This window comes from Vipera ursinii, assembly GCF_947247035.1.
Source record: "Vipera ursinii genome assembly, chromosome: 2".
Taxonomy (NCBI): Eukaryota; Metazoa; Chordata; class Lepidosauria; order Squamata; family Viperidae; genus Vipera; species Vipera ursinii.
Genome location: NC_139513.1, coordinates 67518430 through 67536997, shown reverse-complemented (window position 1 = coordinate 67536997; position 18568 = coordinate 67518430). Strand labels below are relative to the sequence as shown.

General features: G+C 37.0%; 1 protein-coding gene across 1 annotated transcript in view; it reads right to left on the bottom strand.

The window, feature by feature from the left end:
- DNAH1 (dynein axonemal heavy chain 1) overlaps positions 1-18568 on the bottom strand; it is a gene marked incomplete at its 5' end in the record, with an annotated part of 178122 nt that overhangs the window by 138909 nt on the left and 20645 nt on the right. Inside the window, 6 exons of the mRNA XM_083353407.1 lie at positions 558-640; positions 5814-5933; positions 6409-6634; positions 9219-9412; positions 11025-11175; positions 16960-17258. Of these exons, the coding sequence (XP_083209533.1) occupies positions 558-640; positions 5814-5933; positions 6409-6634; positions 9219-9412; positions 11025-11175; positions 16960-17258 (1073 nt within the window). The remainder of the gene's footprint in view (positions 1-557; positions 641-5813; positions 5934-6408; positions 6635-9218; positions 9413-11024; positions 11176-16959; positions 17259-18568) is intronic.

Sequence of the window (18568 nt, the reverse complement as noted above, 5' to 3'; positions counted from 1 at the left end):
TCTTAATAAATTAAAAATAACATCAAATTATGCTCAGGGTATTTCAACTTACATTAATGCAATTATTTCTATGCTTTCTTATCAACTTTAAATACTATGGAAAAGAGAATACATTGTACAGGCTGGCATCAATTTTTTTCTGCATCTAGTTTGTAGTATATATTTGCATTGAAATGTTGGCAAGGACAGACATTCTTGAGCAATTCACAAGTTCTTATGAATGTTCCACATCTATTTACACAGAAATATGCAGCCTAACAATCTCACACTTTACATTCACTAAGTTCATTGGTCTTTCATGAAATGCAATATAAAATAAAGACCTTTTTTTTTTTAAAAAAAGGTCAAAAACTACAACATTGCCTCAATTCCAGGCTGCAGGCTCATACCATCACAGCTTCTGCATTTGAATCAGGTAGTTTAGTGGATATCTTTTCTGGTTGCCTAAAGAGATTTGATGAAGCCTTCTGATGTGTAAATAAAGCCCTGAGGCAGAAAATATAATAACCCAGGCCAAAGGTCTTGCTCTGACTGCAGGGGAAATGACTTATGCTTACTTGTCATTGAAGTCATCTTGAGTCAAATTGTAAAGAAATTCCTCCATGACTTCATATTCTTCCATAACACTACTTATCAACTCCTACAGAATGATACATAGAGAGGGAGAGAGGAAAAAAAAGCAGAGGCAGGTATTAATTATTTCCACAATCAACATTTCATTCCATTATGGAATGAATATTTAATATGGTGAGATTCAGATAGATGAAGAAAGAGGAAATAATTCTATTGCTTGGCTGTTAGGTTATAATAACACAGGGAACATAACAGTATTACTTTAGGATACTTTAGCAAGTGTAAGACTATAAATGACTTTTAAAACCTGCTAGATCCTATTGGCAACTGGGAAACCATGTTACTGCCAACCCTACCATGCTTTTTAGTATTTTTTAATAACCTGGGAAGCAACATAATTAGAGTTCATAGTCTGGATGTCCTTTGATTATCAGCTGCTACTAGATTTACAGGTGGTGACTATGGCCAGGAGCACATTTGTATAATTACATCTAGGGCACCAACTGTAATTTTCCCTGAACCAATTGGATTTGTGCCTTGTCACATGCTGTTTTGATTACTGTAACATGTTCTACATTGGGCTACTCTTCCCTTGAGAAGTGTTAGAAATTGCAACTGGCACAAACTGAAGTAGCTAGGCTGATAACTGATGCAGATAGAGAGAACATATGATGTCTATACTAAAAGCTCTGCTCTGGCTGCTAATCACTTAGCAGAGCTGGTTCTGATTATTAAACGTCTAAAGGGCTTAACTGACTTTCTAACACAGTATCTTACCTATTACAACCTTGCACATTCTTAAGGTCTCAATGAAAAGCTGGAAGATATCTCTGCAATCATGAGTTTCTGGCACATGGGGACAGCCTTCTCTTCTGTTGCTTCACATGTTATGGAACATATTCCTTCAGGATCTGCGTTTGGCTCCTAATCTCTAGGTGTTTAGAAAATCTATAAAAATGCTTATCTTCTGTTCCATTATGTTAGTATCAATTGTAGTGTTAATTTATGTGTTTAAGTTTTTAAACTCTTGGGGTTTTTTATATTTTGTTATCCATCTTAAATGTTTGCCAGAATAGAAAAGCACGGTTTTAATAAAGAAAGAAACTATAAACACTGATATTGATAGTGCTCAGTCAGTTGATATACTGATGCTCACAGCCTCAATAAAGAAGTGAACAAATTATTTTGCAGTAAAAGTTAAATGCAGTTGATACAGTATACCGAAAGATATTTCTACTGCTGTAGCACTTTTGTCCCCACACAACTACATCTTTTGTTTGGCTCCAAGAGTGCCACTACTCTGTAGGATGCTTTTGATTTGTACATAGTGCTGTATAGAGGCTTGAAATATGTCTTTTTTATATACCCTGTTTCCCTGAAAGTAAGGCCTACCCCGAAAATAAGCCCTAGCTTGATTTTTTGGGGTGAGCCTAATATAAGACCTACCCCCAAAATAAGCCCTAGTTTTGGGATGAGGTACAAACTTAAAAATCAAGCTAGGGCAAGGGTGGGGAGGTGGATCTGCCCCATGTGCCCCGTACCCACTTACCTTGCAGCCAGGTCTTTCCTCGCCAGCCCACTTCTTCTGAAGCATCTTCTGCAGCCAGACCTACATTTCTCAGTCAGGTCTGCATTTCTGGAAAAGCCACTGTAGCCGAGAACTGAGCTATGGATTGAATCTATAGCTTGGTACTCAGCTGCAGAGGCCTTCCGGAAAGGCCTGACTGTGAAATGTAGGTCAGAATGCAGCTTCAGAATGAAGCTGCTCCTTCGGCTGCGGAAGAAGTGGACTGGCTGGGCAGGTCTGTTGGTTCAGGAGGTGAGTAAAAAAGACACACCCCCCGAAAATAAGACCATAACAACAACAACAACAATACCCGATCTTATTTTTGGGGAAACACAGGTAATGGTACAAAATACGTTTTCCAGAATTTCACAAACAATCCATCATATATTATAGCTGCAGTTTCTTCAAAATCTGCATTGAGTCCCTTAAATACACAATCAGGGATTTGGAAATATCTTTATTTATTAGTTAAGGATTTATTAATTAAGTAAGGCGCTCCCATTTGGTCTGACAAAAATAAATGCTTGCATACTCCACCACTACACCTTCAAGATAGTTTATACACATATTGGAACTTCCAGGTGAGGAATGAAGAGCTAAGACATCTCTCAATGAGCAGAGACAATGACTGCAGGATAAGGAAAAGGATAAGGAAGGATAAGGAAGTAGAATCTTTCTGCATAAGACAACGATATGAAATTGCCCGCTTGTGTTTCGGAAGGCTGCTGCTCATGAGGAGACTGCAGGATAGTGGTTTCTCAGAGGTTTGAGTGCTGGGAGACAAAGAGAACTATCATATTCTCAGCTGCAGGGCAACCTTTTAAAGGATATTCACTTTTTAATCTTTGGAAAAGGACCTATTCAACTACCTTAAACATATTAGAGATCTTAAATACTACAAGTGAAATGCCACTTGGTAAGTTTACTTTCAATTTTGAATAAATTAAAAATAATCTGCAAGCAGAAAAACTTGAAAAATTATAAATAAATTAGTAAAAAGCTAAATAAGAACCTGGTTCAAGAACATTATAAATGAATTAAGGGTCCAGACACTTGGAATAATGAATTAGGACTTCTGCTATAAGATTTTGGAAATAATTACATAAATAAATAGCACCTTCATGGGAACCAATTTGTTTAGTCCATCCTGAGTGAAAAAGAAAATTGAGATTTTTGATTTAAGAAACGGAACATCAGAGAGGACTAAAGATTCCAGGTAGAAAGGAAAAAGAAAAAAAGTGAAAAGTCTGGCTCTTTAGTCAGAAGCAGAGCTTGCAAAATTATAGAAAATGCTTTTTTACATTTGAAATCATTCAGGAATGTTTTGAGGAATAGTTTCCATTCATTGTTTCTTGTCTTGCCTTCTGGTGCTTTGGCAAATAAGTTGATCCCCTCTTCTTTGTGGCACATCCTCAAATACTGGAATACTGTTAATCATGTCATTCCCAGGCTTTCTTTTCTCTAGACTGCCCATACCTATTTCCGTTCTTCATATGTTTTTGTCTCCAGGCCCTTAATCATCTTAGTTGCTCTTCTTCGCATTTTTTCCCAGTCTCAACACCTTTTTTATAATGATGCAGTATTCGAGGTGTGGTCTTATTAAGGGTTGATAAAGCGATACTAATATTTCATGTGATTTTGATTCTATGCCTCTGTTTATACAGCCAAGGATTGTAGTAGCCTTTTTGGCTGCTGCTGCAGACTGCTGGCTCATATTTAAGTGATCATCCACTAGGACTCCAATGTCCCTCTCACAGTTACTGTTTTTGAGCCAGATTTCAACTAATCTGTACTTGTACCTTTTGTTTTTTTCTGCCAAAGTGTAAAACCTTGCTTTTCCCCACATTAAATTTTATGATAGTTTCAATAGGGCCCATTGTTCAAGCTTCTCTTCTGGGATGTTGGCTATTCCTGCCATCTTAGTGTCATCTGCAAATCTGATGAGCGCCCTTCTATTCCTTCATCTAAGTCCGTGGTGGCGAACCTTTGGCACGTGTGCCACAGGTGGCACACAGAGCCCTCTCTGTGGACACGTGTGCTGTCGCCCCAGTCCTAGGCCTTCGGCTGGGTTTTATAAAACCTTTTCGCTTTAGGCTTCTGTTGCCGTGTGCAAAAAAAAAGGTTCAATCAATTAATCAATTTTAACTTCTTGCGGGGAAAAAAAAGAGCTCGCAAAGTTGGAATTGACTGATTGAACTTTTGAGTCCCACCCAGTCTGCTGTTACCACCACAGCCACGCTCACCCAATGGGCCACACCCACTCAATGGGCCACACCTGCCCAATGGGGCACCCCACCTGGCACCCGACGATACATAAGAGGGTTTTGGGTTGTAGTTTGGGCACTCGGTCTCTAAAAGGTTCGGCATCACTGATCTAAGTCATTTATGAAGGTATTGAAGTGTACTGGACCTAAGAAAGAACTTTGTGGTACTCCACTGCTTCCTTTCTTCCACATAGATATAGTACCATTAAGGATTACTCATTGAGTATGGTTTGTCAGCCAGTAACAAATCCATCTGGTGGTGTTGCTGTCTATCCTACATTTTTCTAGTCTACCAAGAAGTAGGTTGTGGTCTACTTTGTCGAATGCCTTGGTGAAGTCTAAGTATACTATGTCCACAGCATTTCGCTGGTCTACTAATTTAGTCACTCTGTCAAAGAATGAAATAAGATTGGTTTGGCATGAACTGTTTTTAACGAACTCATGCTGGCTACTAGTTATAACAGTTTCTAAGTGTTCAAAGATCTGTTTTTTTTGGTCATGTTTTTCCAGTATCTTCCCAGGTATTTATGTTAGCCTGATTAGTGTGTAGTTTATGGATTTTTTTGCTGACTTTAAGACTTAAATTTTAATGACTTATGCATTTGCACAAGGGTAAGGAGTGGATTATGGGAAGAAGTGATATTTGCATGTAAGGTTATAAGGGGTGATGAAATTAAGTTTGTTTGTACTTATGATGAAGATTGGAAGTTACTTTTAAAAATGTTTCTTTTTTCTTTCCTTTTTTCTGTACACTGTTTATTCAGTTTTTTCTTTACTTTGCCCTGTTTCTGAATTTAGTTTGTATTTTCTTTTGCCATTCTTATTAAGTGAGTTCTAGTCCCACCTTTTTTATATTGTCTGGGTGACTTTGAGCCAGTCACCCTCTCTCAGTCCACCAGTCCAATACCTCACTGGGACATTGTTATGTTGTGAGGAAAATGGACAGAGGAAGGAGTATTGGTAAATTTGCCACCTTGAGTTTTAATGGAGAAAAGGCAGAATAAAAGAACAATAGCAATAGCACTTAGACCTATATACCATTTCACAGTGCTTTACAGCCCTGTCTAAGCAGTTTACAAAGTCAGTATGATGCCCACAACAATCTGGCTCCTCAAGGATGGAAGGATGGAAGGACAAGTCAACTTTGAGCCAGTGAGAATCGATCTGCTGAACTGCTGGCAGCCAGCAGTCAGCAGAATTAGCCTGCCGTACTGCATTCTAACCATTGTGCCACCAAGAAGCCCTTATATTTTAAAAGATTTCTTTTTTTAAAAAAAAAAGAACACTTAGACATATTGTTCCAATAGTGCACATTCCTGAATTAAAAACAGCTTAGATATAAGTCTAAGTTCCACCTATTACACATGACATTCCTGTTATTTGATCCCATCTCCCTGACTACATTTTACCTCCTGCACTTTCAATTTCTCTGGGATTCCTTTCATCCATTCCCGCAGCTCAGCTAGTTCCTCAATGCTGTTTGGTTTTTCATAAATTTTTCGGCTGATGGCCTTGAAAGCATCACAGATCTGCAAAATGATATAATAACTATGTCAGTGCTAAGTCCGAAACAAAGAGTTAAATCAACTGCATCAAAAAGGTGAGATGAGATGTCTGAAATCGAGACTAAGCTACACTTTATATAGACCACCTGCTCATGTCCAGACCAGTAATTTCACAAGCCTTTTCTATGTCTCCAAGATAAGATTTAGTTAACATCACTATGCTCTGTTTTTCCTCACCATTGTCCTTTCCACAAGCAATAAGAAATGACATGGGCTGTAAACAGAAGATGTCTGATTACATCATGTGTCTTTGCTGAGATATTGTAGAGAAAGTTTGAAAATGATAATCATTCTTCACAATTTCTGAACTTTAACAGTACTGGATTTCACATAAGCTGATAAACCATCTCTGGTAAAATAATGGTACATTTCCAGAAATAATTAAAAAATACTTATTTGGCTACTTCTCTAGATGCAATGTACCAACTATAAAACTCACATCTTCTACTTGACGATGTAAATTTCTGGCCAATATGTCCAGCATTGAAGTGGCCAAAGCTTTGCATTTCTTGGAAAGGCTCTGCCTTACACCTTCAACGCTGAGATGAAAAGGGCCAATGACCATGAAGCTTGGCAAACTATTATCCAACAACTCTTTTTCTGCCAAATGCTTGTTTACTATTTCCCTCACTTCTGGAGCAGAAGGGCAACTGATCTCATATTCTCTAGAAATAAGCAGAAATACATTTACATTTGTATATAATCATTTTCTTCAGCCTGTTTTGCAACTTCTAGAATTCCCATCAGAATAGAAGGTAACAACCCATATTCAGGAACATAATTTCTCCTATGAAAACTAGAGGATCAGGAAAGTGGTCTGACAGTAACCAAACTCCCCAGAAAATCTGATTCTGGATGTCCCCAGAGTCTTTTGCCATCAAATATCAACAGCACACAAAAAACAGCAAACTGGGAGAAAGGCTGATTGCTGTATTTGCTCTTTGATCGACAGCAGAAATGCAATGTTCTCTTGCTTCTTTGCTAGAAGGGAGGAAGAGAAATCTCATTACTTTCCTTTTCCTCTCAGCAGAAAAGGAGAAAATCAGCCCATTTCTAAGAAAGGAAGAAAGCGTGTATATGTGAGTATAAATAGGCATATATGGGGGCACTGTTTTTTTTCTAGAGTTTTAAAGAGAATCACTTTCAATTTAAACAACTACTAAATGTACTGTCTCCAGAAGATTCCATCAGAACCTGATGTGTCCCACAGGACCAAAGTCTCTATTCCTACCTCAGGAACCAGATAGTCATGTACATTTTATGCAGTATGTATCAACATTGGTTTAATATAATACAACATTAGTTTAATTTACTCTGATCAATCCGATTTAACTCTGTAGTAGATATATGGAATAAACTATATCTTTCAGTTCCTAATAAACTGGAAAGGTTGCACTCAGCTCTAGGTCTTTTTGCCTTTTAACCTTACTGTTAAAAGTAGGGTTCCACACTGACAAACATTTAGGTTTACATAGGCCTATTCATAATGCTAACTTTAACTTTTAAAGCATATCCACCATAGCTTAACACTTGTGTATTTGCAGGATTGTCAATTCTTCCTACTGAAGGAAGCTGGAGGCATGCATTCTCATTGTGGATTCCAATGTTGTGAAATATTTCCCCCAGAATTGTGAGGAATCTTGCTTGCATTTTACAAAATAGCGAAAGCCATCCTGGTCAAATGGACTTTTGATGTGGAGAGAACCCCCTGGGCTGCATCAGTAATTTTTATATTATGTGAAGAATGATAGCTTTATATTCTCTGTTATGTAAATCTCCCTGCATTGTTGCAATACAAATGGTAGAATAAAAATACTGTTATTTAAATACAAACAAACAAACAAATAACGTGAAGTTCCAGATACCCAGAAGCAAATTTGAAACAAGAGGAGATTCAATCTGTTTGTATAAAATGGCAATACATGCAGAGCTAATCTGTAGTTCCACTTAGGAAGTGATGATCAACTAGAAAGTCATGATTAACTTTGTACACAGTAGGAAAGTAGTTATCTTGGAAAAATAGTTACCTAAGACATAAAAGGCAAATACGCACAAAATAAATAAAAAAATAAGTGTTTGAAGCAGAAAGCTGAAAGATAATGAGAAGCAACATGCGCTTTGCAAACAGTGTTTTAAAGCTCAATTCCTTGATGATGACAACAAGCATTTATAAAAAATGGACACAGAAATGAAGGATAAGAAGAAAAACCATATACAAACATCAGTTTTTTACATGAAGGAAGAAAAAATAAGAAATTTAAATATTATATAAGAGGATACAAAGGTGAATATATCACTGTATAAGATTTAATGATTGGGCTTAAAACCATTTTTATATAGCAACATAATTCCATTTTGGCAAATATACCAGGGAAAAACCCTTTTCTTCAGCATTTTGGCTGAAAAAAAATTATATACTGTATGTTAGTTATGAAAAATTCAAATGTGTTATGAAGAGTTTTTACAGATAATTTTTAGACAATTAAAATTTTAAGTGAACATTGAAAAGGGCAATATGTGAATATTTTCAATAAATAAATAAATAAATAAATAAATAAATAAATAAATAAATAAATAAATAAATAAATGCTTAAAATAAGTGTACTGATCTGTCAAAAATAGATCTTCCTTTATCTATTCATTACATTTATATTCAGTTTTTCCTCTAGGAATCAAGGCTGCCTATGCTATTTATTTAAGCGTAGTAATTGTGCCTTCTTATTCTGTATGTATTTATGGTCACATTTAATTGTTCGATGGGAAAAAGCCTTAAAATATCCACTGTTTTAAGAAAGGTAAAAATATAATCAATCCAAATTGAAACATGTGACTCACACCCCTCATCTGCATTTAAAAAAAATCAATCAGTAATCATTCTGATGCTAATTTTTTTTAATCAACTTGATATAGTTCCTAATACCAAAAACAGAATCTATACTCCTTTCAGTCAACCACAGAGTATTCATGAAACAGAGGTTTCCCAACCCCCTCCTCTGGGTGCCAAACACCTGCTCCTGAGAACTGGGGGACCTGTGGGAATAATGGAGAACATGGTGGGGAGCTGCAGATGGACAGGAAATGGATGAAAAAGGTAATTGGAGAAAGAACTTAGGATCCAAGCCAACCTGTTTTAGAAAGCTACTTGCTTTTTTTGCCCTTTAATTCTACTGAAAGTAAAATCAGAGTAGTTGTGTATCAATCTACCCTTTCAGTTTTTAGTTCCTGCTCTTTCATGTGAATACTGCTTACTTTAAGAGGCTGTGGATATCGCGATTATTCAGCTCTAAGTACTTTTCATAATTCTTGGCATAAGCTTGAAGGGGGATCAGTGCTTTGCGGATGCAAGTACAGATGGTATTCCGCAATTCTATCACAGCTGGTTCATTCAGACCCACAGACTCTAACAATGGTGTGCCACAGATGAACATGTTTTCAAGCACATACTGAAAAAGAGATAAAAGAAGAGTCATTTAGCATAAACAGGATTATCGTCTGCTTCTGTTGTTTCTAAAAAGGTGGTTACACAAAATTAAAAGCCACCCATAACTATACACTGTAACAAGATTCCTCTTTTATTTTTGACTTCAGTATCTTATATAAACTATTCTTTTTCCTCATAACTACTGTAATAAAGATTATCATACATGAGTACCTGAACTGGTCTATTATAAACAATTCAAAGATCTAACTATTATGTATGGAACTCTGTTTGAATTCCTAGTCATGCTAAATGTGATTTGCACCAAATGTTGCCTTAATTGTGTTGCAGCTTATCTCTACAAGCTGTTCATAGTAGCAAGCTTCATCCCCTAGCTTTCGGGAGATTAAATATTTTGGCTAACCTATCCTTTTAGCATGGCTTGCTGCCATTCAGTGAAAAACAATGTAAGTATTCTTCTCTTTTTAATAAAGAAGATAGAAATTTTTGATGGTAAAAGGATCTCCCACCCTAGCCAAATCAGCAGAAGTATATTGCAAGAATTGAATTAAAAAACCTTCCAACTTATTCTAAAAGTCACTTTTATAATGATTTGTGCTAAGATTTGAATTTTGAAATAAACAGCCTTCTTTTTAAATCTGCTGCAAACCACTTTATAAAAAAGCATCAAGATAAATATATATAATGAAACATCTCAGATATTCCCTTTACTTTGGTGTCAGCATTGATAGCTTAAGGATTTAAAATTACAGCATTATTGCCAACACTTTCTCATTTAAATCTGACATGTTTTCCTGAATCGGAAAAGTGTTAGTGGAGTCCTCCTCTGGCAATATGTCGGTGCTAAAAAGTGTTAGCTAAATCCTTCTGCAAAATCCTCCTTTATCTTCTGCCCTTTAAAATTTCAGAGTTTTTTTTTAATCTCTGTATATGGTGGCTGTATGAAACTTACAACACAAATTGAACTGACATTTTTCAACTCCTCGACTCGACTCGCGCCTCCCCCAAATATCAGGATGTGAAATCAAAATCAATCTTTTTTTCAGTATACCAAAGAACTGCATTAGCTTCTCAGTTGAAAAAGACTAATCCATGACTAGGCTTTTGTTTTCAATTATTACAATTATTACAAATTACAGTATTGTTTCTGGAAAAGAGATATTAACCCATCCTTAAATATTTGGAGTATTGGTTTACAAAATGGTGATAACTTCATAAAACTGGCACGTGGTCATTGCAGAACAAAAGGCAAAATACTTTTCCGGTGGAGAAATATTTAGAATCTATAAAGATTCAGTCTGTGTCACTGGGAGCAGAGGTTTAATCTTCAGACCTTTGGGGATTTGTTCTAGAGCCCATCCTCAGGGACTTCTCTCTAGCAGAGTGTGTCGTGAGAAATTCCCTGAGGATGGGCTGGTCCAGCATGAGTCTGAAAATTCAGAAGACTAATGTTGGATCCTGCAACATTATCCTGGAATAGGTACAATTGCCTCTACAAAGACTATTCTGTAACTCTTAGTATAAACAATGTAGACAATGGTATAACTATGCACGTTTTATAAGCTGGAACCCACATCAGGATGAGAAGACATTTCAGATTCTTGAGAGAAACTCACTTTCTCCAGTTGTGGTATACTGTGTGTAGCCAAGATCCCTTTATTAAAAAGAGAAACAACTGATGTCTCAAAATTCTCCAGAGGTGTGCTAAAATGGACACCACAACTGTCTAAAGCCAAATCAATTATAAACAGGGGATTTTTTCGTGGCCTGCAAAAGGAAGAATATGGAAATTTCACATTGTGTTATAAATAAAAAGCTTCAAGCATTAACTCATCTCTCTGATAATTAAAATGCACTGAGCTGAAAACATATTCCAGTTCTATTTGTTTGCATTCCACAGAACTAGGAGCCCATACATAGCCTACATATCTACCAGAAAGCATTTTTCACACAATGCTTAATGGAGCTAATATTATCACTGTAGTAAAATAGATGGTTTCACAGGAGTATTGGTACATTGGTTGACATCTGTTCTATGATCCTGTATTCTAAAATGGTTAAATTATTCTGGCTGAGTGTTATTTTGATTCAATTTGCCAGTTTATCAAAATTTAATATTAATGAATATCACAAGGAATTTATAATATATACTAGTAGGCAATTAAAAAATGCAGCCGCTGGGTACAACTAGGCTAGGGTAACACTTATGTAAATAACAGGTGGCACTCGTTATTTCAAGTTCGTTATGCACAGTTTTGTGCAACCAGAGTTAGTAAATACAAATCTGATCTTGTCGTCCATGGTAAGGATTGTGCATATCTCTAATTTTGGGCAGATGGATTTGATATAGACCCAGCTAGAAAGCAGGAGACCATGAGTTCAAGTCCCTTCTTGGTCATGAAACCCAGTTGGGTGACCTTGAGCCAATAACTCAGCCCAACTCATCTCACAGGTTTGTTGTTGTGGACAAAATAGGAGGAAGTTGTTTTGGACACATTCATCATCTCAAATTAATTGCAAAAATAATAGAAGTATGATATAAATAAAAGTAAAATAAAATAAATCTATCTTCATGTTTAAAAGAATGCATCAGGCCTTCACCCTCCCATCGTCCCAGAGATCTGCCACTGATCTTCCCATCAGTCTGCCTACTCCCTATCTTCTGGTGTACTGTATACCTATCCATCTATGAAACAAAAACACCTTTTGATTTATTTTTTAGGATTCCAGAACCTATTTTCCTAATTTCCATAAACTCAAGGTCTTCCCAAATTAATTTATCTTATGAAATGAATTCCTGTTCAAATATCTCAAAAATATTTTTATAGTTAAACTTCTTATTTAGAAAATGTTTATGGAGTTCTTTGATTCCAAGAATATCTTTACAAAAAATACAATTACCAATTAATAAGGAAGGATTTGGTTTACCAAAATTGGAATTATATCATCACGTTTACTTATTTGTCAAGTATTAAATACTGGAAGCTAACCATTAGTGTTAATTTCCAAATTTGGGCAACTTTGGAATACATATACGGTATATTTCTTTGGTTGTTTTTTATTTTTGGTTGTTTTTATTTTATAGACATTTGTTATCAATATATTTGATATGCAGATGTTAAGAAAAGAGTGGAATAAAGAACTAGAGGCTCCTTTATTGCCTAGACAATTGGAGAGTGTCTAAACTTCTATAACAAGCATGTCAACAGACCTCAATCATGACTTATACATCAAACATATTTAGAATCTATATTTGTACAGAAAAAAGACTGTCAAAAAATAGCCTTTTGTTCAAGATGTAATAACGATAATGCTTCTTTAAAATGTATGTTAAGCATTCTATACTTAGCTAAGTTTTGGGAGAAAGCAGAGGACTATATGAATGTGACTGTATAACAAAAGCTAAAATTTTCAGAGGATAAAGTTCTCTTGAATTGCCTGCCTACTACATGGTATTTGACAACTGGACAAAATAAATGGATTCTTCATGCCCTTGTTGTTGTTGTTAGTTGCGAAGTCGTGTCCGACCCATCGCAACCCTATGGACAATGTTCCTCCAGGCCTTCCTGTCCTCTACCATCTTCTGGAGTCCATTTAAGCTCACGCCTACTGCTTCAGTGACTCCATCCAGCCACCTCATTCTCTGTCGTCCCCTTCTTCTATTGCCCTCAATCTTTCCCAGCATTAGGCTCTTCTCCAGTGAGTCCTTCCTTCTCATTAGGTGGCCAAAGTATTTGAGTTTTAGCTTCAGGATCTGGCCTTCTAAAGAGCAGTCAGGGTTGATCTCCTCTAGGACTGACCGGTTTGATCACCTTGCAGTCCAAGGGACTCGCAGGAGTCTTCTCCAGCACCATAGTTCAAAGGCTTCAATTCTTTGGCGCTCAGCCTTTCTTATGGTCCAGCTTTCACTGCCATACATTGCAACTGGGAAGACCATAGCCTTGACTATACGCACTTTTGTTGACAGGGTGATGTCTCTGCTTTTTAGTGTGCTGTCTAGATTTGCCATGGCTTTCCTCCCCAGGAGCAAGCGTCTTTTAATTTCTTGACTACAGTCCCCATCTGCAGTGATCTTGGAGCCCAGGAAAATAAAATCTGTCACTACCTCCATTTCTTCCCCATCTATTTGCCAGGAATTGAGAGGGCCAGATGCCATGATCTTGGTTTTCTTAATGTTTAGTTTCAACCCAACTTTTGCACTCTCCTTATTCACTCGCAACAAGAGGCTCTTTAGTTCCTCTTCACTTTCTGCCATTAGAGTGGTATCATCTGCATATCTTAGGTTGTTGATGTTTCTTCCGGCAATCTTAATTCCAACTTTTGATTCATCTAGCCCTGCCTTTCTCATGATGTACTCTGCATATAAGTTAAATAGGCAAGGCGACAGTATACAGCCTTGCCGGACTCCTTTCCCAATTTTGAACCAATCAGTGGTTCCGTGTCCAGTTCTCACTGTTGCTTCTTGGCCCGCATATAGGTTTCTCAAGAGACAAATAAGATGGTCTGGTATGCCCATCTCTTTAAGGACTTGCCACAGTTTGTTATGATCCACACAATCAAAGGCTTTAGCATAGTCAATGAAGCAGAAGTAGATGTTTTTCTGGAACTCTCTAGCTTTCTCCATGATCCAGCGTATGTTAGCAATTTGATCTCTAGTTCCTCTGCCTCTTCGAAATCCTGCCTGTACTTCTGGTAGTTCTCGATCCACATACTGTTGGAGTCTAGCTTGTAGAATTTTAAGCATAACTTTACTAGCATGAGAAATGAGTGCAATGGTGCGATAGTTTGAACATTCTTTGGCACTGCCTTTCTTTGGAATTGGAATGTAAACTGATCTTTTCCAATCCTGTGGCCACTGTTGAGTTTTCCAAATTTGCTGGCAAATTGAGTGTAGCACTTTTACTGCATCATCTTTTAAGATTTTGAATAGCTCAGCTGGAATACTGTCACCTCCACTAGCTTTGTTGTTGCTCAGCTTTTCTAAGGCCCACTTCACTTCACATTCTAGGATGTCTGGCTCGAGGTCCGTGACCAACTCATTGTGATTATCAGGGACATTAAGCTCATTCTTGTATAGTTCTTCTGTGTAATTTTGCCACCTCTTCTTAATCTCTTCTGCCTCTGTTAGGACCCTGCCATTTTGGTCCTTTATCATGCCCATTTTTGCATGAAACGTTCCCTTCATCTCTCCAATTTTCTTGAAAAGATCTCTGGTCCTCCCTATTCTATTGTTTTCTTCTATTTCTTTGCATTGTTCATTTAAGAAGGCATTCTTATCTCTTCTAGCTATTCTTTGGAATTCCGCATTTAATTGGGCATATCTTTCTTTTTCTCCCTTGCCTTTCGCTTCCCTCCTTTTCTCAGCTATTTGCAAAGCTTCCTCAGACAGCCATTTTGCTTTCTTGCATTTCTTTTTCTTTGGGATGGTTTTGGTTGCTACCTCTTGTACAATGTTGCGAACCTCTGTCCATAGTTCTTTAGGCACTCTGTCTATCAGATCTAATTCCTTAAATCTATTTGTCACCTCTACTGTATATTCAACAGGGATATGATTTAATTCATACCTGACTGGCCTAGCGCTTTTCCCTACTTTCTTTAATTTAAGCCGAAACTTTGCAACAAGAAGCTCATGGTCTGAGCCACAGTCAGCTCCTGGTCTTGTTTTTACTGACTGTATAGAGCTTCTCCATCTTTGGCTGCAGAGCATATAGTCAATCTGATTTCTGTGTTGACCGTCTGGTGATGTCCATGTGTAAAGCCGTCTCTTGGGTTGTTGGAAAAGAGTGTTTGCTGTCACCATCGTATTCTCTTGACAAAATTCTATCAGCCTGTGCCCTGCTTCATTTTGTACTCCAAGGCCAAACTTGCCTGTTATTCCAGTTATCATTTGGCTTCCTACTTTAGCATTCCAATCTCCCATGATGATAAGGACATCATTTTTGGGTGTTAGTTCTATTAGGTGCTGTAGGGCTTCATAGAACCGGTCAATTTCATCCTCTTCAGCACCGGTGGTTGGGGCATAGACTTGGACTACTGTGATATTGATGCCCTTACTCAGTGCTTTTTTTGTAAAAGAAAAAGGTGCCGGAACTCACACATGCCATACAACCCACCTTGCCTACCCTACAAGGTTCCATCCAAAAAAGGTGCCAGAACTCCGTTCTGAGCATTCTATGACAAAAAAAGCCCTGCCCTTACTAGAGTTAAAAAAACTAATATAACAGCACTGGAAAGATAAATGTATAGACCTATTTACTCAATTATTTGAAGATCTGATTTACACTTGTCACTTATGAAAGGATTATCTACAGATGTAGACTTTGTCTGGATAAGTATAATAAAATATAGGACTCATCTATACAAAAAAAAACAAGGGGTTATAAAAAAGTGTGTTTTACACACACACACACACACACACACACACACACACACACACATAGATAAACAGAACCTGTTTGGTGTAAACAGGAGAAGATAAATTCTAGTCCCACTTGTGGCACAAAGCCAGCTGGGTGATCTTGGGGATAGTCACTTCCTCTAACCCCAAGGAAAGAGGCAATGGCAAACCACTTCTGAAAAACCTTGCAAAGAAAACTGCGGGGATGTGTTCAGTCTCTGAGAATCAGACATGTGAGTGCGCGCGTGCGCACACACACACACACAAACACACACACACTTGCATGTTTGCATTAGAGTATTATATCTAAAATTGTAACTTCACTGTTGTAATGACATAATACTTAATATTTTGGTTGTATTTTTTTCATTTATGTTTAAGCACTTCTTACATAACATGGAATTTTTAAATAATGTTTGTATCTTTCTGTTTTGTTCAGTCAGTTTTTTTATTTTTCTGTTATTGTAAAAGTATTAAAATAATTTTTTTAAAAAATAAACTAAAGTTTTGTTATCCGCAACTGCAGATTTCCATGGAATTCAGGCAGACAATAAGGGCTATCTGCCCTTCACATTTACCAGCATTTCCCTTCTAGGCATTATTCCAGGAGCCATAGGAATGCAGGAGAAATTGCTGGATAAGGCAATCTTAAATTCAAATTAAACTGAAATCAATTAAATTCTTTGCCACCCCCTTTTGTATCCTTACTTTAGGTTCTTATCATTTACAGTATAGGGTTGTTTCTTTGGGATGATTGAGAAGCTGAAAAGCCGTTGCCACTTTTTCCCTTGAAAGCTGTAGAGGCTGAGAAGCTAGGTGAAACAAAATGCTTCATTGAGCATCTCCAAAAAATAAGAACAAGGTAGGTTTGCAGCAATTTCAAGTATATCTTAGCTGAGCCAACAATAAGATGGCTCAGCTGCCAAACTGAGTTAATAATAAGAGATCACAAAGACCCAGAACTCATCCTAGGATGAAATAAATCCATATGGATGTATGAAATGCTGGATTGCAGTGGCACTAGCTCATCAGGAACCTTAGAAAAGACAAAATACATCTAAAGGCTCAGCTCATAGGAAATGGAATACCTTTCAAAAATATTGCTCAGTGTTCTTTTGATTTCTCAGATCAGAGGCATTTTCTAATTGTCTTACTTGTATGGGCTATTAACAAGATCCTCTCCCCACGTCAGATTTTCAGGGCAATCCAGGACACTGTGGCAGGCATCCAGAAAGAGCTGTGTGAAGTTTACAAGCGAGTCCTGGACCAGGTAACGTACAGAGTCTTGTAACATAAACTTGATAAGCTCCATCAACTGATGAAGCTTGGACATCTGATATACTTCCCATTTTGTCTCATATAAGTTATACCAGCCTTTGCCTATGTCCCTCAGGCTGCTTCTCACTGCTATCTTTAGAGTATTGATCCATGTATCCTTGAGGAACATTGAAATCTGCAGGAAGTCAAAACAAAAGAATAAAAGAATCTTCATTTTAGTTTCAAACTTGAAATTACATGTTAAATGGATATAGCAATAGATACTTGCCGACCCTAAAGAAATGCAGCAACGGGGAGTGGGTAGTTAATCCTTCTCTTCTCTGACTTTGTGTTTGCATTAGTATATACCTCTATTACTATCCCTTTTGGAGGATAGTAGAGGAGGAGTGAATGAAGTTTGCAGTGGAAAAAATAGAGGTATATCTATTAGATTCTCTCCCCACCTCCGTATTCCCTTTTAAATCATCCCCCTGAGACTGCTTTGTCTAGGAAAAAAAAGCACTATAGACATTACATGTTTTATGGTCCACAGAATACTATTCTGTAAACAGGAAGAATTTTATTGTACTTTAATAACATTCTGCTAATAACAGCAACAGTTCCCAAAGCAATCTATGCCAAAACAAATCTTTCCCCATAGAATGTTACACTGAAATAATCTATTTTTTAAGAAGAGTATAGCATTTACTCTCAAGCACAGCAAAAACAAACAAAAACTCTTGGTTTTCCTAAGATAGGAGCACAGAAGCTTTTCTTTCAAATATCCAACTATTTCCTTTGAAAAGCCCATAAACAGATGCTATTATATTTTATGGGATCTTGCCTATTTCCCCCCCACATAAAACAGCTTTAACATTAGCTCCTCTAAATATTTGACCTGCACATTTCCTATTATTTTTCTTTTAAGTGGGTGCTTCTTAAACGTCTGGGCTATTTTTGATCTTGAGCTAGATTATATATAAAAGAAGGTTTAGGAAGTTCTTCTGTGTAAACAGGTTCATAATAAGTAGAAACATGCATACATAGCTTTTCATTCTTGAACCTCGTTATTGCAGTTTGCAAACTAAAACTCTGGGATTCAGGAATGAAAACAGTAAACAGTGTTTGGAAATCAACAGTACCTGTTTTTTATTCAAAGTTTTTCTCACGATGTCCAATATATCTGTGGTTAAGCTATACATAATGACAATAATAATAATAGAAGCATGAATTCTAACCTAAAATATATGCTCTCTGAACCATGTTGTAGATTGAGTTGATTTTATTCAGTGTGTAGTTTGGTGCTTAGGTTAGCTATTTCTCCTCAATCTAAATTAAACAGCCAACATTTCTTGGTTGCTGAGCATAGTTAGTCCTCAGTGGGCTGTTCTGGAAGCTGAAAGCCTGAAGATCTTGGAGGACTTCCAAGCTTACTGATATAAGATTGGTATCATTATGGCTAACTTGGTGATCTATTTTTTCCATTAGTATATATAGTTATGTTGT